General features: G+C 35.6%; 1 protein-coding gene across 1 annotated transcript in view; it reads left to right on the forward strand.

Moving 5' to 3' along the window:
• Nucleotides 1-18,585, forward strand: part of Hsd17b12 (hydroxysteroid 17-beta dehydrogenase 12) — a 147,066-nt gene that overhangs the window by 52,920 nt on the left and 75,561 nt on the right. The window contains exons 2-3 of the mRNA XM_046456339.2: nt 540-586; nt 3,874-3,949. Of these exons, the coding sequence (XP_046312295.1) occupies nt 540-586; nt 3,874-3,949 (123 nt within the window). The remainder of the gene's footprint in view (nt 1-539; nt 587-3,873; nt 3,950-18,585) is intronic.

Genomic DNA, 18,585 nt, shown 5'->3' on the forward strand with positions numbered 1-18,585 from the left:
CTAAAATAATTGTATTGATTTATATAGCAATATAGTCTCAAAAATATATATATAAAAAAAAAAGTTTCTCCTGCCAACACACTTGTAATCCCAACTATATGGGAAGTAGAATCAGGAGAATAGCAGGTTCAACAGCGTTGGCAAATTAGGGAAATCCTGTTTCAAAATAAAAATAAAAAGGGTTGGGATGTAGCTCAGTGATAGAGTAATATATGAGAATTCCAATTACTCTATTTCTTTGTCAACACCTGATACTCTAGTTAATGTTGCAGTGTATTTAATTTCAGAGGTTGTGATGGGTATTCAACCTTAAATTTGAACCATTGGTATTGCTGTTTTATTTTATTGGAGCTGGGAATTGAACCCAGGGCCTCGTGCGAGCTCAGCACGCACTCTACCACGGAGTACCTCCAGCCCAGCTGTTGCTTTTTCACACCAGAATATTCTACAGATTTCTTTGTGTATAATTGTTGGGTTCTAAATTTGACCAGTTCCTCATTGTTGTTCTTAAACTAAAGTATTATTTTTTCCTTTCTCAGTTGTCACAGGTAGTACTGATGGAATTGGAAAAGCATATGCAGAAGAGGTAGGTGATTTTCAAAACTTTTCTCTTTATCATTAAAAAATGAACAAATATAGAATACTTTCATAATAATTTTGATTTTTGAAATTAACAGATACATAGTACAATGGTTTTGTTTGTTTTTATCTTGTCTGAAATACCATGTTTGTGTACATAAAAAATTTTTTTAAAGCAGATATCTGGGAAAAATAAGAATAAAACTTTCCATGATGTTTAATTCTAAGAAAATGAGTGTAGCTTTAATTTTATATCATTTAAGTGTATGCAGTACTTTTTTTTAAAAAAAATATTTTTTAGTGTAGATGGACATAATACCTGTATTTTATTTTTTATAAGGTGCTGAAGATCAAACCCAGTGCCTTACGCATAATAGGCAAGCGCTCTACCACTGAGCCACAATCCCGGCCCCCAGTCCTCAGTTTTTAAAGTCAGTTATTTTTAACTATTTTCCAAAAGATAGAAATGTTATAGGCGGTCACATTTTTATAAGAAGGTCTGTGGTTAACAGAAAAATATTGACAGGCTCAGGCAAAGCATTGACGCCCTGTGTACTGCACGGAATGGCTAAGAAAGCAGTCATCTGAAGACTGAGGTACAGAGCGGGAACTGGGGCAGTGCTTGAGGCAAGTTTCCTTGCCCTCCAGGCCCTGCAAAGGTACTCAGTTCTGGTGAAGATCCTGTTAGAGGCACTGAATCCCTCACATCATTCCCAGCTTTTTAAAAAATCATCTTTTTTTCCCCACCTTTTTATATTGAAGAATTTTAAAATTGTAGAATTGTTTGAAGAAGAATACAATGAACACCCATATACCTTCACCTGGATTCTCCAGCTAACATTTTGTCACTGTTAACTTACTTTATTGTTACTGTTTTCATTATTATTGTTATTTGGCAGGACCATTTGTAAATTACTTTTAGATATCATAACAGTTCACCCCAAAATATTTGGGGATCAGTCTTACAAGAACTAAAACACCCTTATAACTCCAATACAATGCTCACACAGAGTTTAACTTGACACAGTTTAACTTGTTATTGATTCTCCTGTTTCTACCTCCCATGTAGCTGGGATTACAGTGTGTTGGCTGGAGAAACATTTTTAACAGGAATGTTATGCAAATGATATTTATTCTTGTGAGTTCATTCTACCAAGAAGCATAAGAAGTCCATTTGTTTCATTATTGATTATGTTAAGGTAAACAGTTTATTAAGATGCTGTCTACCTTATATGTTAGCCCATTTCTAAGTTAGTCAGCTTTTTGTTGCTGTGGCCAGTATACTGGACAAGAACAACTTTTGGAAGAGGAAAAGTTCATTATGGCTCATAGTTTTCAGAGATTTAGTCCATGGTCGGGGGACTCCATTGCTCTGGGCCCAAGGTAAGGCAGGACATTATGGCAGAAGGGCATGGTGGAGGAACATTGCTCACCTTTTGGTGGCCAGGCAGCAGGGGTTGAAAGGGGCTGTAAGGAAGATGAACTCTTCCATGGCTCACTCCCAGAGAACGACCTCCTCCAGCCATACCCCACCTGCCTACAGTTACCATCCAGGCCATCCACACTAGGCTGATGAGGTTAGAATTTTCATATTTTAATAATTTATCCTCCACACATTCCTGCATTAACTAGGAGCTTTTGGGGGACACCTCATACTACATCATAATACCATGACTCCATTATATAGATAATTAATAAGAAGTAGGTGGCATGAAGCTTTGAGACTGTAAATATCCTGTTTGCCAGCAATCTTTCATCCAGTGGTTTTAAGATCCACTGACAATTTTTGCCTAAATTATTATTATCATAGTGGTTAAAGAGTTGGTGATTTTCTAATGGTCTCTGTCCTACATTTATTCGATTTTTTTTTTTGTATAAATAAAAGCTTTTCCTTGTCTCTCTTCCTCTGTTAATTTTCTTTTTAATATCAGTATGGCTAATGAATTCTTTAGTGGGTTTATAGCAGATTAATTTAGCAAATTACCAGCCTTTGTTATTATAAAAAATGTTCTTCCATAACTTCATTTACAGTACTACTCATTACTTAATAAAAGCTGACTTTAGGATTTAAGACTAGATATTAATTTACTAAATCACTTATAGTTCATAGCACCTAACTTATTGTTCATTTATAAACTGGAGTAGTGCATTAAGACGTTTTGTGAATATTAGTTTTTTTCCTTACCCCTCTATATTTATATGTCCCTAGGACATTAACCATATTCTTTTTTTTTTTAAATATTTTTTTTTAGTTGTTGATGGACGTTTATTTTACTTATTTGTATGCAGTACTGAGAATCGAACTCAGTGCCTCACGCATTCTAGGCAATCGCTCTATTACGGAGTCACAACCCCAGCCCCTAACCATATTCTTGTAAATCTTTTTCATTCTATGCGACGCTTACACAGCATTGTATACACATATAGAAGGTGCTCTTCAGAAAAAATTGTTATTAATTTATTCATTTAACAATCTTAGTTTGTTACCTTGGTTGTCTATAAACTATAATGCCCAAGAAAAATTTTAAGTATTTATCCTATTTTTTAGGATTTCCTAACATTTTATTTATTTTATTTTATTTATTTTTTTGGTACTGGGGATTGAACCCAGGGCCTTGTGCATGCAAGGCAATCACTCTACCAACTGGGCTATATCCCCAGCCCCAATTTCCTAACATTTTAACTGTAGTTTTCTTTGCTAGTCTTTTGATCTTTGTTTTATATATCCAGTCCATGACAAAAACTTGCCTTATTGGTGCATTCTGATTATACCTAGTACTGGGATTCATTGTGACATATTTGTACATGCACATAACATAATTTGATCAAGTTCATTACCCAGTACTTCCCTTTCCCTCTCTTCTTCAGTGAAAACTTTCTTTTTAAAGCTAAGTTTTAAATTATGGAAGTAGTGGACATGTAACAATTTTAAAAACTCAAACAATATACAGATTCAAAAGGAAAAAGTCACTTGCCTTCTAAAACACTTGAGATTTGAATACTTGGTTTATTTATTTATTTTTATGTGGTGTTGAGGATCGAACCCAGGGCCTCTCACGTGCTAGGTGAGTGCTCTACCACTGAGCCACAACCCCAACCCCTGAATACTTGATTTAGAAAGACAGCCCTTTGAGAAATTCTGTAACGTTTTCGTTATGGATTGCCTGTTCTTTACACATGGATTTATATTTTGAATTATCATCTGGTCAGGTTTTCTTAAAATGGGTATATATCTAATTTATGTTTTAAAATGAAATGCAAAAATGTAATTTACATTCTTTTTTATTATTTCAGCTAGCAAATCGTGGAATGAAGGTTGTCCTAATCAGCCGATCACAAGACAAACTGAACCAGGTTTCCAGTGAGATAAGTAAGTTCTTGCATTAAACACTCCATGATTGCAAATGGAACACAGCTAATCTAAGTTTAATGTTTTCAGGTGGGTTTCTAGCACTGATATATTTATTTAGAGTTCAGGAAACTTCTTTTTTATTCTGTTAATGGCATGTTTTAAAGATGAACCATCTTTTAAGTAATTTTTTATTTAAAAGTTTTTATTAATCTTTCAAAATAATTTCATTAAGTTATTTTAGACCTATTGTAATTTGCTTGAAATGCCTTTTACTGACTCACCTATTTTTGTTGTTCTAAGTCAGATTTTCTGATTATTTTATCATGTCCTCAGTGAAACATCTGAATCTTTTTCTGTTGCTTCACTTCAATATTGAGTATTTTTCACTCCTTTGATCTCAGCGTCTCTAAATATATAACAAATATGATTGAGAGCAAGTATAAAAGGTAGCAGGTACACCTGTGGCAGGGGTGCTACGTTGAACTTTCTTTTTAGTCAGCTATACCTGAGACCTGAATTGTAACTTGGCAAAGACTCTCTTAACTGACTTCTACTTTACCAACCTGATGAATAAATCAGTGCTGCATATTTCCTCCGTAAAACAAACTGATGAACCGGATGTGTGACCACCTGTTGCTGGCACATTGCCAGGATGATACTTGGTACACGTGTATTTGCCCAGGTCAAATTGTTTCCTTATTAAGAGGTAATTGTGTTTGTTTCCAGAATTATGCCAGGTTCATTTGTTGTACCTATTCTGCAAAATGATGAAACATTAGTGTAAAAGGGGGGGTTATTTCTACAAAACCTACATTGAATGTTCTGAGAAAGTAAGTAAAATAAGTTCTTTCAGAAATTTATTGTGAAATTAGATGTGACCAAGATTAATGTAAAATATTTAAAAGCTTATAAAAAATAAGAAATTTATTCTCTCATTGACTTTTTTCCCCCTTTTTGTTGGGGATTGAACTCAGGTGAGGGACACTTGGCCACTAAGCTACATCCTCAGCCCTATTTTGTGTTTTATTAAGAGACAGGGTCTCACTGAGTTACTAGTGCCTCGCTTTTGGCTGAGGCTGGCTTTGAACTCCATCCTACCGTCTCAGCCACCTAAGCCCCTGTAATACAGGCATGAGCCTCCTCACCCAGCTTGAATTGACGTTGATTAAAAGGAATTTCTTTTTCCTGTTGAAAATTCTGAAAAAATGTTTTTCTGGGCATAATATAAATTTATTAAGACATGTGATATTAGCAGACCACATCATCATCTGAAAAAGTATACAAGAGACTTATAAGTTACAACATGTTTTAAATTGAGATGTTAACCATGTCTTTGAGAGGATAATGTTTTTGTGAACATACCTGTTCCAGGAAAAGGGAGGGAACAGAATTTAATGTCGACAAATGCAAACTATCTCTACATCCCTTTCGTTTTGGCTTTTACACATTTTTATTGAATGCCTCTATACCAGGCACTATACTACGTTTTTGGGACAGTGATGAATAAGTTGGATGCAGTCCTTGCTCTATGGACCTTATAATCTAGTGGAGGAGACAGTGAAAACAAATGAAGAAAAACCCAAAACTCAAAACTAAGTCAAAACAAAAACCCCAGACAAATTAAATAACTGCACTTTGTAGCAGGCCCCACAAAGAGAATGAACAAAGGACTAGAGAGGAAACATTGGAGAGGTTCTTATTTTGTAACATTGTGTTGAGTTTTGTGACTGTCAGGGTTGTAAAGGAGCCAGAATAATAACCTGTTACCAGTAATGACATTCTAGTAATGGAGGTGGAGCCTGCGTGACGGTTGTATCCTGTGGGCCCTTCTGTGGGTGTAATGACAGAGGGATTGTGTATTTTTAAGTTGGCACATGATAAATCTACTCCAACATTCCAATTTCCCGAAGCCTTTGGATCCCTGCCTCTACCTCCTGGTAGACGTAGAGCCCAAGTGTCAGTCAGCCAACCAAGCTAACTGTTTGAGCCCCTCCTAATTCTCTGGTAAGTGAATTATATATATATATATATATATATATATATATATATATATATATATATATATATATATATATATATATAAATGGCCTATTCTGGTGTTACATTGTTTTTCTTCATCTAACACTCAAAGGGTGAATTCTCATATATATTTCTCAGCTTTCTACCAATACAAAGAGGCAAGTTTTGTAGTTATTTTTATGTATAAGTGTATGGATCATACTTTGTACTTGTTCCCCAGAGAATGCTGCAACCTAACCCTGTTGTGGTGACAGTAAGGGATGGCTGAGTTGAGTGTTGAGGATAAGAGTAATCCTCTTGAAAGAAAACTGCCCTTGATGTCGTGATGTTGTTGTGTTCCAGGATCTTCAAACCAGAGAAGACTAATCTTAGGCTCTTTCTGTTTGCACTGGCAAGGGAGGCTCAGAGAGCTCTCGTGTCATCATGCAGACTTGGATATTTTATGCCTTCATAAGCAATCTCTTGGGAATGTGAAGGGCAGCCTACTCATCAAAGCCAAAGTTCTTCAGAAAAATTTTAAAAGGACAATATATAGTTTGGTAGGGAACTAAACGTTTCGCCAACTATGGATAAATACCTCATCATAATTGACTGCTTTGATGAAATTATAGCTCTATGTAAGGATACCTGTCACCTGTTGAATTAAAATAAGCTGAAAGTCATCACACACATAATAAGCTTATTTTATTATCATTGTCAACTGGGATTATTTATATATTAAGTATTTTTTGCCAATTTTGATTTGTCAAAGAAAAGAACTCCTAGCTAATTTTTGAATGCTGAACTAGGTTTTTATTTACAGTAAAGCACAATACAAAGAGGACTTCATTACCAAATAACCTATGGCTCACAGGATATGGAGATGGTGACATTTACCATTCACATTATTGTGTGGCAGTCTATAATTCTAATTGGATACACTTTAATGAGATTTGATTGAAAGCAAACAAACCATGATGTATTTTTGTTTTGTGGGTTTTTTTGGTAGTTTATCACTGGTTATTATACAGCTTTAGAATGGCCCTATAATTCCATTTCACTGGTCTGTAGTTGACAGAGGTATAGGATAGGTAGAAAAGATCCATTCCACTTTTTTCCAGTGCATACTTCTGATTCAAATCTGTGTAGTTAAGATGTGGAATTGACCAAATAGATTTGTTTTATAATTTTGTGATGCAGAAACAGTTCTATTAATCCACTGTGTGTTCTCATCCTATGTGTAGGAAACATAAAAAACTTAAACTGAGCAAGAAATATACTGCCTACGATCTTTTCAAAACAAATATTATATTTTTAGAGTTCTTTGGAGAGAATAGGCAAATGAGTAGAGCATTTGAAAATATCTATTTCCATGCGTGTATGTGAAAATATATATAAAGGATATATAAGCTCTAGATTGTGATTTCTAACCTATTTTAATGTATCTGTCAATTTCATTTTAATATTCTCAAGATTGAAAACTTGGAACTTTATGGTTAGTGACCTCCCTGTTATATTTAGTGTATTTCATTTATGTAAGAAACAACAGTTAACACATAAAGACCTTTTTGTTTTATGTTCAGTGATATCAGGGTTAGAGAGTAAATCACTTGATAATTATAGAAATATCTTAATTGTCCTTAGAGTTCATGTATTTGAAGGCCAGAAACTCAAATCCATCTAACTTTTCTCTACTGATTTTGCCTATAGTACTTGAGACTGTGGAGGTATTCTCTTGTTCTAAGATCTCCAAATTTGACAGTGTTCCTGGCCTTCCAGAAAGTGATATCCTGTACTATGTGTAAAACTGAGACTTCACAAGGTCCCAGGTTAGTTCTTGGAAGGTCTTTGAAGCATTACTTCTACATACAGGAGTGTGATCCTTTTTTCTTACCCGTGGGATTTTCATGCCTAATTAAATGAGATTTACCATTAAGTGAAACATCTCTGGCATGGTCATGGTTACAAATTTGTTTTGTCTAATTATATCCTGGCAAGGAGAAAGATATATTGCTATTAGGTCAATGCAAATAATTACTTTGCCATGTTAAGTAAAAGAATTCAATAATGACATGTAATATTTCCTGTTATTATGATTAGTTTTATAGACAGAGTCAATCAATATGTGTTACATTTTCTACAGAATTATCATCTTTGAATTTATCTAATGAATTACTAGTTTATGTTCTAGTTAGTATTGCTATGTAACAATCTACCCTAAACTTATTGAGGTAAAGCAAAAACCATCTTAGATGCTCTCCAGTTCTGCCAGGACTTTTGTTCCTCGTGGCAGTACTGAGATCACTCAGCGATACTCCTCTGGTAGACGTCCTGGTAAGGAAGATCCAAGATGGCTTCTCTCACAGGTTGTTGCTATGGCCAGGGATGGCTGTAAGGTTGGACTCAGCTGGGACTACTGAAGCGAGTACTTGTCTCTAGCATGGCCATCAGGGTAAATTAACTTCTTTTTTTTTTTTTTTAAATTTTTTAATATTTATTTTTTAGTTATCGGCGGGCACAACATCTTTGTTTGTATGTGGTGCTGAGGATCGAACCCGGGCCGCACGCATGCCAGGCGAGCGCGCTACCGCTTGAGCCACATCCCCAGCCCCGTAAATTAACTTCTTAACTGGTAACTCTTTTCCCCCAGAGTGAACGTTTCAGGAGAACAAGGAAGAAACTGGTGTCTTTTTATGACCTAGTCTCAGAATTGTGTAGTATTGCCACTACATGGTAAAATACTCATGAATCTGTCTGGATTTAAGAGGGGAATAAACTCTTCTTGTTTTTTACCCCAGAGTTGCAGAACAAACTCAGGGCCTCTGCATGCTAGGCAAGAAGTGCTGTACCACTGAGTGACCTCCTGTCTATTAGGCTGTACCTCTTGATGAGAGAGTGGCATGGTAAAATTGGTAAAAAAACAAACAAAACAAAAAAACATGTATGATGGGGATATTATAGGAAAGTACGATCTTTATTTGGAAAATATAACCTGTAAGTTTATAAGCTATATTGAAGTTTCCCAGAGAATGTTTTTGCTACATTTTGATAGCTCAGTAGGGACAGCATACCATTCAAAAAGGTATTAATTTCAGTTTGCCCAAGAATAACCAACCATAATGAGGGTTAGTAAAAATTGAAAAAGAAAAAATGTTTTCTCAAAATTACTATTTTTTTTCCTCATTGGTTTGATTCAGTGTTGTGAAATTAATTCTTGTCCCATTGGTCAACAGCATGCTTTTATGGAAAGTGTCTGATTTTAGAATACAAAGCCCTGTAAAAACTGACTCAGTTTCTTAGTGCTGCCTGACAGTCTGTTCTTGGTGGCAGTGTTGTGGTGCACCGTAGGGAAACCTGGCCCATGAGTAGATTCTCTGCAGCACCAATAATAGTCAAAAGACTACTGATTCAGGCGTTGCTGAGTTCCATTATTCTTTTGATGTTTCTTCTAAGGATTTGGGTTTCTGCCCTCTAATTTATTGCCAGGGCTTTTAGTTAAACATGAAGGAAGAGTAGGAACCACCTGTGGAAAAGACTAATGATTAATTTATTAGAGTAATTACCAGTGTCAGTGGAATCCCTTTTGGGATAATACTATAGAATAGTTAATATGATCTAATCAACGATTATCTTGAGACTTTGAGTCTTACTGTAGACTCTAAAGGCATGGATAACTCTCTAGGGACTTCCATAAAGTGTGATTTTTTAAAAAAAATTGCCACCATTTAACAGTTTCATACTTAGAGACATAATCTTATGTCTTTTTTTTTTCCCAATTCTGTTTAATGAGAATCAGGCAGGTTTACATTTATATTTGTATGCTTTCAATAATACCTTTATCTCCATCCTCAGATCTAAAATTATTGTGAAAATAAAGACAAAACTACATACATGTACTGTTGGGGACTGCAAATCAAGTCAGGATGGCGCCTGGCAGTTTGCCAGGAGGAGTGGTTTGTGAGGCAACGCCACCGAGCCATTAAGATGGTGGGGATTCCTTATTGGCTGATTGCTGTATCTAGATGATGCTAATTGAGTCAAGCTGTGTCTAATCAGTTAGGTATATATACCTCTGCTGTTCTGCAATAAAGCGGTTCCCGCTACCTTGGGTTCCCGCTACCTTGAGTTCCCGCTGAGTTCCCCCGCAATAAAGCAGTTACCTCTTCAACCTTCAAGTTGCTTGTCACCTCCCAGTTATTTTGCCCAGCCAGACTGCAGCAATGTATAATAAAGTTTTCTCTCTCTCTTTTTTTTTTCCATTGTGGCAGTACAGATTGAACCCAGGGGTGTTCAGCTAAATTCCTAGCCCTTTTTTTTTTTGGTATGGGGATTGAACAATTGAGGGGCACTTGCCCACTGAGCAGCATCTTCAGCCCTATTCTGTATTTTATTTAGAAACAGGGTCTCACTGAGTTGCTTTTTCCCATTCCTCCAGTCTCAGCCTCCCAGCTGGCCGCTACAATTACAGGAGCATTGAGCCTAGCCTAGCCCTTGCCCTTTTCTTAAAATTCTGAGAAGGTTTCACTAAATTGCCCAGGCTGACCTTCAGCTTTCAATCCTCCTGCCTCAGCCTACCAAATAACTTGGATTACAGGCATGTGGCACTGTGCCCAGCCTACAATAAATTTCAACATGAACCCGAGAAAAAGATTTGTCTCTCCAGGAATGGTGGCACAGGCCTGTAATCTCAGCCACTCTAGAGGCTGAGGCAGGAGGATCACAAGTTCAAAACAAGCCTTAGCAATTCAGCAAGACTCTGTCTCAAAATAAAAAATAAAACAAGCTGGGGATATGGCTCAGTGGTTAAGCACCCCTGGGTTCAATCCTTGGTACCAAAAAAAAGAAAAAAGAGTCTCATCAGCTGTCAGAGTTTTGTTTTGTTTTGTTTTGTACTGGGTATTGAACCCAGGGCTATTTTTCCACTGAGCTTTTTTCCCCAACTTTTCCTATAGTTGAGACAGGGCCTTGCTGAGTTGCCGAGACTGTTCTCAAACTTGAGATCCTCCTGCCTCAGCCTCCTGAGCTGCTGGGATTACAGGCCTGTGCTGCCACTGACAACTCCCACTGGAAGGTTTTCAAAACACCCTATCCACCTCAATGTGTCTGGAACAATACAAACTCATGATAACCACCACAGCAATATTTTTTAAACCTGCAACTGCCAAACTAAAAAACTAGATTATTAAAGTATATTTAATTAAGTTTAAGATATGACTCAACAGAAACAAACTCAACATACCCACATTCTCCCTCTGTAACTATAAAGAACAGCAGGGATGTGTGCTACAGTGAATGTTTAAGGCACTCAAAACAATCATTACATATTATCAAAATCCTTCTTACAAAATCTTCATAGTATGAGGGATTTGTTGGCAAAAAAAAAAAAAAAGTAAGAAAAAATATCTTCTTGGTGACACTACCTCTGACCACGACAATGTGATATTTAGAAAGAAACAAAATCATATTTAAAGCTGAAAGGAGCAGGAATCTTAGAAATCAAAGTACTTTTGGATTTCAGAAGTGATGAAACCAAGGCTAAGAGAAGTCAACTGATCATTTAGTTAAATAAAGAGGTCAAGAAATTTTACATTAAGTTCTAATAAATAATAACCTTATCATTTACCACCCTTTAAAAGTATTACAATACTGAAAAAAACCTCAAGTGAGTTCTTCTCCATTTCCATACACATACACACATACAAATATGCTTCAAATTTTAAAATTAGGAAAGACTAAAGAGCCTACCCTGATGGTGGCAACCATCAAAAGTCTAGGATGTTCTAGACCTTCACAATTAGTTCAGAAAAATTAACCTCATTTAAATTGACTGATATCCAGGAAACCTTTTTCGTCTTAGCCATTTTCAATCTGTACTCAAAATGTACTTCAGCCTGCAGCAAGTCACCCACTAACCAAAAAAAAAAACAAGCCATGCCTTATGTGGAAACGGGACTCTGTAGTATCGAACTGGTTCACCTATATTCATGATACTAGCAATACCAAGTTTTTGTTTTTTCTAAGAGATAATAAAATGCATACCTATATCTTGAAAACTTAAATTTGAACTCAATCAAATGTCCTTATAAATTTAACATTTAGCCAATCCTCAATGGCGATTTATTGGGAAAAGCTAAAGGAACCACTCATAAGACATAAATTTTAAAATCAAAGTAAAATTTCCCCCATTAAAGCTTATCATTAGCTTTCAGCTGTGAACTGATTACCAAAAACAAATTAGTTTTAAGCTTCCCTTTAAGTGGCCTGTGTATATACATTCATGTATATATTTAATTTGTACCAAAAACTGCTTACAAATGGCAATTCCTGTGAAGTAGATGATGATGAAGTTCCAGGTAATTCTAGCATGTTTGCTAATGTACTGGTACTGGAATGTGGATCATCTGAAAGGGCTGTCCTTGTCTGCAGGGGCATGTAAATTCACTGGATTGGAAAAGGGCAGCAGACAATTTCTTCTAGATAGTTCACAGGTCTGATCCATCCTGGGCCAGCATCAACTAGTTACCGTGCCTCGCCCACTCCCGGGCCAGCTGGGGGGAGGGGGGGTGACCCTCATTACACTGGGGCACAGGGAGAGAGAGGAGCCACTTGCTGCACCCCCCTCCCCCGCGTCTCTTCAGAGAAGGCAGCGAGCGCGACTTGCCTGGGCCTATTCCTCCTCCTCTTCCTCCCCTCTCGAGAAAGTATTTCTATCCATCTTGAGAAGTATTACAATTGTCAAGTCATATTCATTATTAGTTACACCTTGCCTGTGCATAATTGAACAGGGTGTTGAACTTCTTACTGAAGTTACATATTATGGGCTTATAAGAGAATAGAAATAGTTAAAGGTATGGAGAAGACACTATCTAGTTATTCCTAATTATTCTCCATGCTTAACAGTGCTGCACCAAAGATTGTGTGGCCCACAAATATATCTCAACAGACAATTGTATTATCCTTAGTTTGAGGCCCAAATTTGTAAAGACAGTAACATGAAATGTTGCCAGGACATTAGTCGTTATACGAAAATACAAGCAGAAGTCATAGGCGCCCAAGACAACAAATGATTACAGTCTTGGTTTAGAGTGACAGTAATTAAAATAAAGGATAGCTGCAAGAAACAATACTAATTAGGGAGTCTTCTTTAGAAATGAGAAACTTTTGTAAAAAAGAGTTCCACAGTGTGACAAGCGTCAACACAAACGCTCAAAAAGTTAACAGGCTCTTAGGAAGGGGGAGAGTTCTAGGAGATAAGGAACCTTTACTAGTCAGACTGGGTACTAAAGGGACAGAATAAGTTTTTATATTCTCAAAGATCAATTTTCTCCTTAACTGGTTCTAGACTACTTAATTTATAAGTCTTTTTTGTTGATTGCAATATATTTTATATATCCCCTGAAATGTAAACTTAGATGGCAAGTTAACACTTTTATGTTAGCTTAAAATATATTAATATTTCTGTTACTGTGTTAATAAAATAATGCTCATACTGCGTACAGTTTGTCATCCTAATTGCACTTTTCTTTGTGAATTTTAATCTTTAGAAATTGTCCAGATAATCAAAGATTCCTCATTATTTAACTTGCTGTGATGCTTGTAAAGGATCTCAAGGTCAATGAAGAATCATAGAAATCATATTTAGGTTAGTATTGCAGGGCAACAGAATCATTATTGGTACCAGGTTTGTCAGAGATGACATTTGAAGTTCTGTACAGAAGGTGGGAGAGTTAAGTTCTGATTTGTGGCAATGTCAGGTTTCAGAAAAGTCAAGCCTCTGATAAAGACATCAGTTCTCATAACTTTAAATAAACAATGATATTATAATTGATAAAGCCTGTGTAGAAAATTTAAGAGTTAAACTGGCATTGTATTTCATACTGTGATAAGATCAGAAAAAAAGCATAGAGCTATTTTTAAAATTAAAATTGTCAAACCAGTTCTAATTTGGCCAAGGATTCACTTTAATTAGGAAAGTTATGTGAAACTTGGATTTTTATGTAATTCTGCATGTATCAATTATTAAAATGTTTAAAAAGTTGTATTAATACATTAAAAATAATAGTTTCTAGCCAAATGGCTGTTTGAATATTTTAAAATGTCACTACTTGATCTGGGTTGGCCATTTCTGTAAGGAATGATTTTTCTGAAATTGCCAGCATATTTAAAAGCATCAGAATTTTTGCCCTTATTTATAATTCTTTGAGTTTTATCTTTTTAGATTTAACTAAGTACCTATTAGTCTGTAAGCTATTCAGAGTAGTGACCCTTTTTAATTTTAAAAGAAAGAGTTTGATGATAGTATTGTTCAAATCTTCTTTGTCCTTGTCCTTCTTTGTTCTCTGTCTACTTTTTCTTTGAATTATTGTGAAATGGAGTTGGAATTTTTATCTATAATGTTTTGTGCATCTGCCTGTTTCTCTGTTATGAAGTGCGTTAACATGTAGATATGGCCTCTTGATGAACTACTCATTTATCATTGTGGAATGGCCTCTCTTTAGTCTTTATAGTATCCTTTGTGCTGATGTCTACTTTGGCTAAAATTTACCTTGTCTAGCTCTCTTTTGATTACTGTTAGCATGGTATATCTTTTTTCTATCTTTTTACTTTTCACTGTATTGCTTTATATTAAAGTTGGATTTCTTGTAGGCAGCATATAATTGGTTTGTCTTTTTTATTTAATTCAATTGAATGATTTTTGCCCATTAATCAGGGTCTTCAGACAATTTACATTCTATGCCATTATTTATAGTATTGGGTTAAAATCTACCAATTTGACTTTGTTTTCTGTTAATCCCCCACCCGGACCCCTCCCTCCCCCTTTTGATACTGGGGATTGAACTCAGGGCACTTGACCACTGAGCCACATCCTCAGCCCTATTTTGTGTTTTATTTAGAGACAGGGTCTCATTGAGTTGCTTAGCACCTTGCTGTTGCTGAGGCTGGCTTTGAATCCTCAGCTGCCTCAGCCTCCTGAGCTGCTGAAATTATAGGCATGTGCCACTGCACCCGGCCCCCCCTTCCCCCCCCCCCATTTTCTTTTTTTAAATTGTTGTTTCCTTTTTCAATTTATCTTACCTGCTTTTGTATTAATTGTAGGCTTTTTTAAAAAAATAATTTCATTTTATTTAATCCCTTGGTTTATTGGTCATACATATTTTTTCTTTCTTTTGAAAAGCCAGGTGTGATGGTACACATCTGTAATCCCAGCAGCTCAGGAGGATGAGGCAGGAGGATTTTTCAAAGCCAGCCTCAGCAACTTAGCCAAGCTCTAAGCAACTGTCTCAAAATAAAAAGGGCAGGGGATGTGGCTAAGTGCTTAGATACCCCTGGTACCCACCACCTCCAAAAAATTAAAAAAATAAAAAGAAGTGTTCTAAATATATACACATATAACCATTTCTAATGCTCTTCATTCCTTTTGTGTAGATGAATTTAGTATGAAACCTTTTTCCCCTGCTTTACCTGAAGGACCTCCTTTAATATATTTTGTAGGTTGGTCTGTGAAAACCAGCCTTTATTGCAAAAGGTAATTTCTTTGGGTATAAAATTCCAGATCGATAGGTATTTGTTTTGTTTTTTTAGTGCATTGCCTTTTGGCTTGTATTATTACTTTAAAAAAAAATGCTGCCATTCTTACCTTTTTTTAACACTTTGGATCATGTAGGTTTTTGTTTTGTTTCTTTCTTTCTCTCAAGATTTTTTTTCTCTTCATCAATGGTTTTCTTTCTTTTTAAAAAATATTTATTTATTTATTTTGGTAATTGGACACAATACCTTTGTTTTATTTATTTTTATGAGGTGCTGAGGATCAAACCCAGGGTCTAGGGTTTAGGCGAGTGCTCTGCCGCTGAGCCCCAGCCCCAGCCCAATGGTCTTCTTTTTTGTTTGATTGTTTTCCCACCCTCTTGGTACAGTTTTCTTCCTGTTTCTCACTTGGGGTTTATTAAGCTTGAGCAAATGTTTATAATTTTCATCATATTTGGAAAATTATCAGCTACTAGTTCTTCACATAGTTCTTTCTCACACCCTTTTCCTGGAACTTCAGTTATATAAGCTGATTGAAGTTGTCCCTCAACTCACTGATGGTGAGTTCATTTTTAAATCTGGTCTCTTTTTCTCTCTGACTCACTTTTGGGTAGTGCTGTTTCAGTGCCTGCCATTCACTCATCTTTTTTTCTGCAGTATCTAATCTGCTTTTAATCCTGTTAGTTTTTTATCCAGACATTGCATTCTGCCCCACCCCCCAAATGTAGGTCATTTTTATATTTTCTGAATCTCTTCTTAACCATTTTGGTGTTTTAAGTCTTTCAACCCCAGTATGGACTGTTAGCTCTGTGAGTTCCTCATCTCCTCCTCACTGCATAGAAAATCTCTCTAAGCTGTAAGCTAAGGCAATCACAGGACTCATGTCATTTGTTTCATTTTTGTTAGGGATCACTGTCCTGCATTGTCTGTTGTCCAATGTCTGAAAACTATTTTTTTTTATCTGATTGTTTTAGTTTCGGGAAAAAGAGTAAGCGTGAAGTCTGTTACACCATCCTGGCGGGAAGCAGACGTCTTCCCCTTCGTCCCCTTTTTTACCCATCACAGGTTTCCTGGTTTTAATCTTTGCACATGACTATGTGTTTGGCCCATGTCTGATTCTAAAGAGAGGAAAGGGAAAAGGACCCAATCCTTTTGCATTTGTTTGCACCAGGCCTGGTATGTGTAGAGGGATGTGGGCATTTGGCAAGTATTTTGTTAGTGACTGCAGAGCTATTGTAAGGTTTCCCTGTATTCTTAATTTTGCACAGAAAGATGCTTTTTGATATTTAGTTTATGTTCTAATTTCAGCACACATGTTCTTATTTTCTAAACTAATATGGGACCCTGTTGTAAAGCTGTTCAACTAAACAATTTCACCAAGTGTAGCTTATTTCAACTTCATTACTGTTTGTTACCAGTCATTTACTCAGATGGAGAACAACATCTGTAATATGGGTGGATATTTTGTTAGAAATGTGTATACCTACCAATTAGTTGGCCCAGCCAAATTAGCATATGTTGGTCTGCATCTCCAATTAAGGCAGCTGCTGGAAAGATGCTATTCCACAGCTGGCATGGGGCATGTGGGAGTGCACCGCACCAGCCAGACTCTGGCTGTGCCTCTTAATTAAAATATTTGCCTAAGTTTGTATGATTTCTTTAAAGCAGTAAGTGGTCTTTCCAATTGGATTATTGATGGTTCAGTGACTTTTGTGCTTAAGAACAACAGTAACAACGACAACAACTTTTTTAGGTTGGGAAATGTGGGACCAAAGTGTTATAAATGAGCACTATTTAAGTAGATGATTGGTATTTCTCCTCCCACTTTTAAATTCTTGATTATTATTCTAAGTGGATAATTGTAATTTGGGGTACAGCCGTCAGCCTTTAAAGAATTTGTAGAAAGGCATATTCTTTGAAACATTTCTAATTTTTGTAGTTTTATGTAGAGGTTGCTTCCTTTTTCATCATAAGAGTAAGTAGTCTGAAACTTAATGAAAAGGATCATTTTAACTTGATTTTTCCATCAAATAAAGTTATATTTTCTTGTTAATTTTCATTTTGGTAATCTTATTTTACCATTACTTACCAAAGGCATTTTTTTTTTTATTACATACTAGTCTTAAAATAACTACAAATCAACTATTTGGGTAATTTAAATCATCTAGTGCTGTATCATCAAGGAGCTGATGAATCTATTAAAACCACAAGGAATTTTCACAAATTTTTAATTTTATTCCTTTTTTTTCCATAAAAAGGATAGAATTAATATAATACCAGGCCACTATTAAAAAAATTGATATGAATTAGTTTTAATTTTCTTTCATTCTATTAATGCTGTTGAAATGTACAAAATCTAAGATGAAATCACTGCAATGCCTGATGAAAGAATTAAGCCATAAGTGTAAATATGTTTCTTTTTGTGGAACATTTAATATTTAGGCATATATAGTTTGGAAACATATTTCTCCTGTGATTTTAAAGGTTACCTCTGTTTAGCTTAAAACCCTTATTTTATACATATGGAAACTAAGTTTGAGAGACTAAGTTATGTCGTTTAGTGGAAGAGGTAGACCAAGTTTGGATCTTTGGCTTCTTGTATTATGTTCCCCATTACATCATGCTGTTAATTATACTTAAAATATTGTGGTTGGATAACTGAATGATACTTCTAGAAATTTTATCCCCCAAACATTATCAGAATAATATTGAGAGAATAGAAAACTAAATTTACAGTATGACTGTTTGTAAGAAGTTGCTTATTTTACAGTCATTATCATTGAATTATTTGGAGGATGTGAGCATTTTGGTTAAAATGGATTATTTCTTCCTTTTTATTACTTAATATACAACTTACATATGTATAAACACTTCAGGTCAACTTTGAATTAGTAAACTAATAGCTAAATGAAACTAAATTAAATAAAACTATCTATATTTATTATATAAGCTTTGAGTAAAGAGAACTTTACAATAATATTTGACACATTTTGTGAATAAGTAATGAAATGCATCCATTTTTGATCCTTAGAACTATTATGAAGACACTGAGACCTGGCAAGGTTATTCAGGATCACCCAGTGGGTAGTAAAGAAGAGCTTCAGTTGCAGGCCATCCAACTGCAGGTCTAG

This window comes from Marmota monax, unplaced genomic scaffold (genome assembly GCF_021218885.2).
Source record: "Marmota monax isolate L192 unplaced genomic scaffold, Marmota_monax_Labrador192_F-V1.1 WCK01_AAM20220418_F8-fsc00047, whole genome shotgun sequence".
NCBI classification, from domain to species: Eukaryota; Metazoa; Chordata; class Mammalia; order Rodentia; family Sciuridae; genus Marmota; species Marmota monax.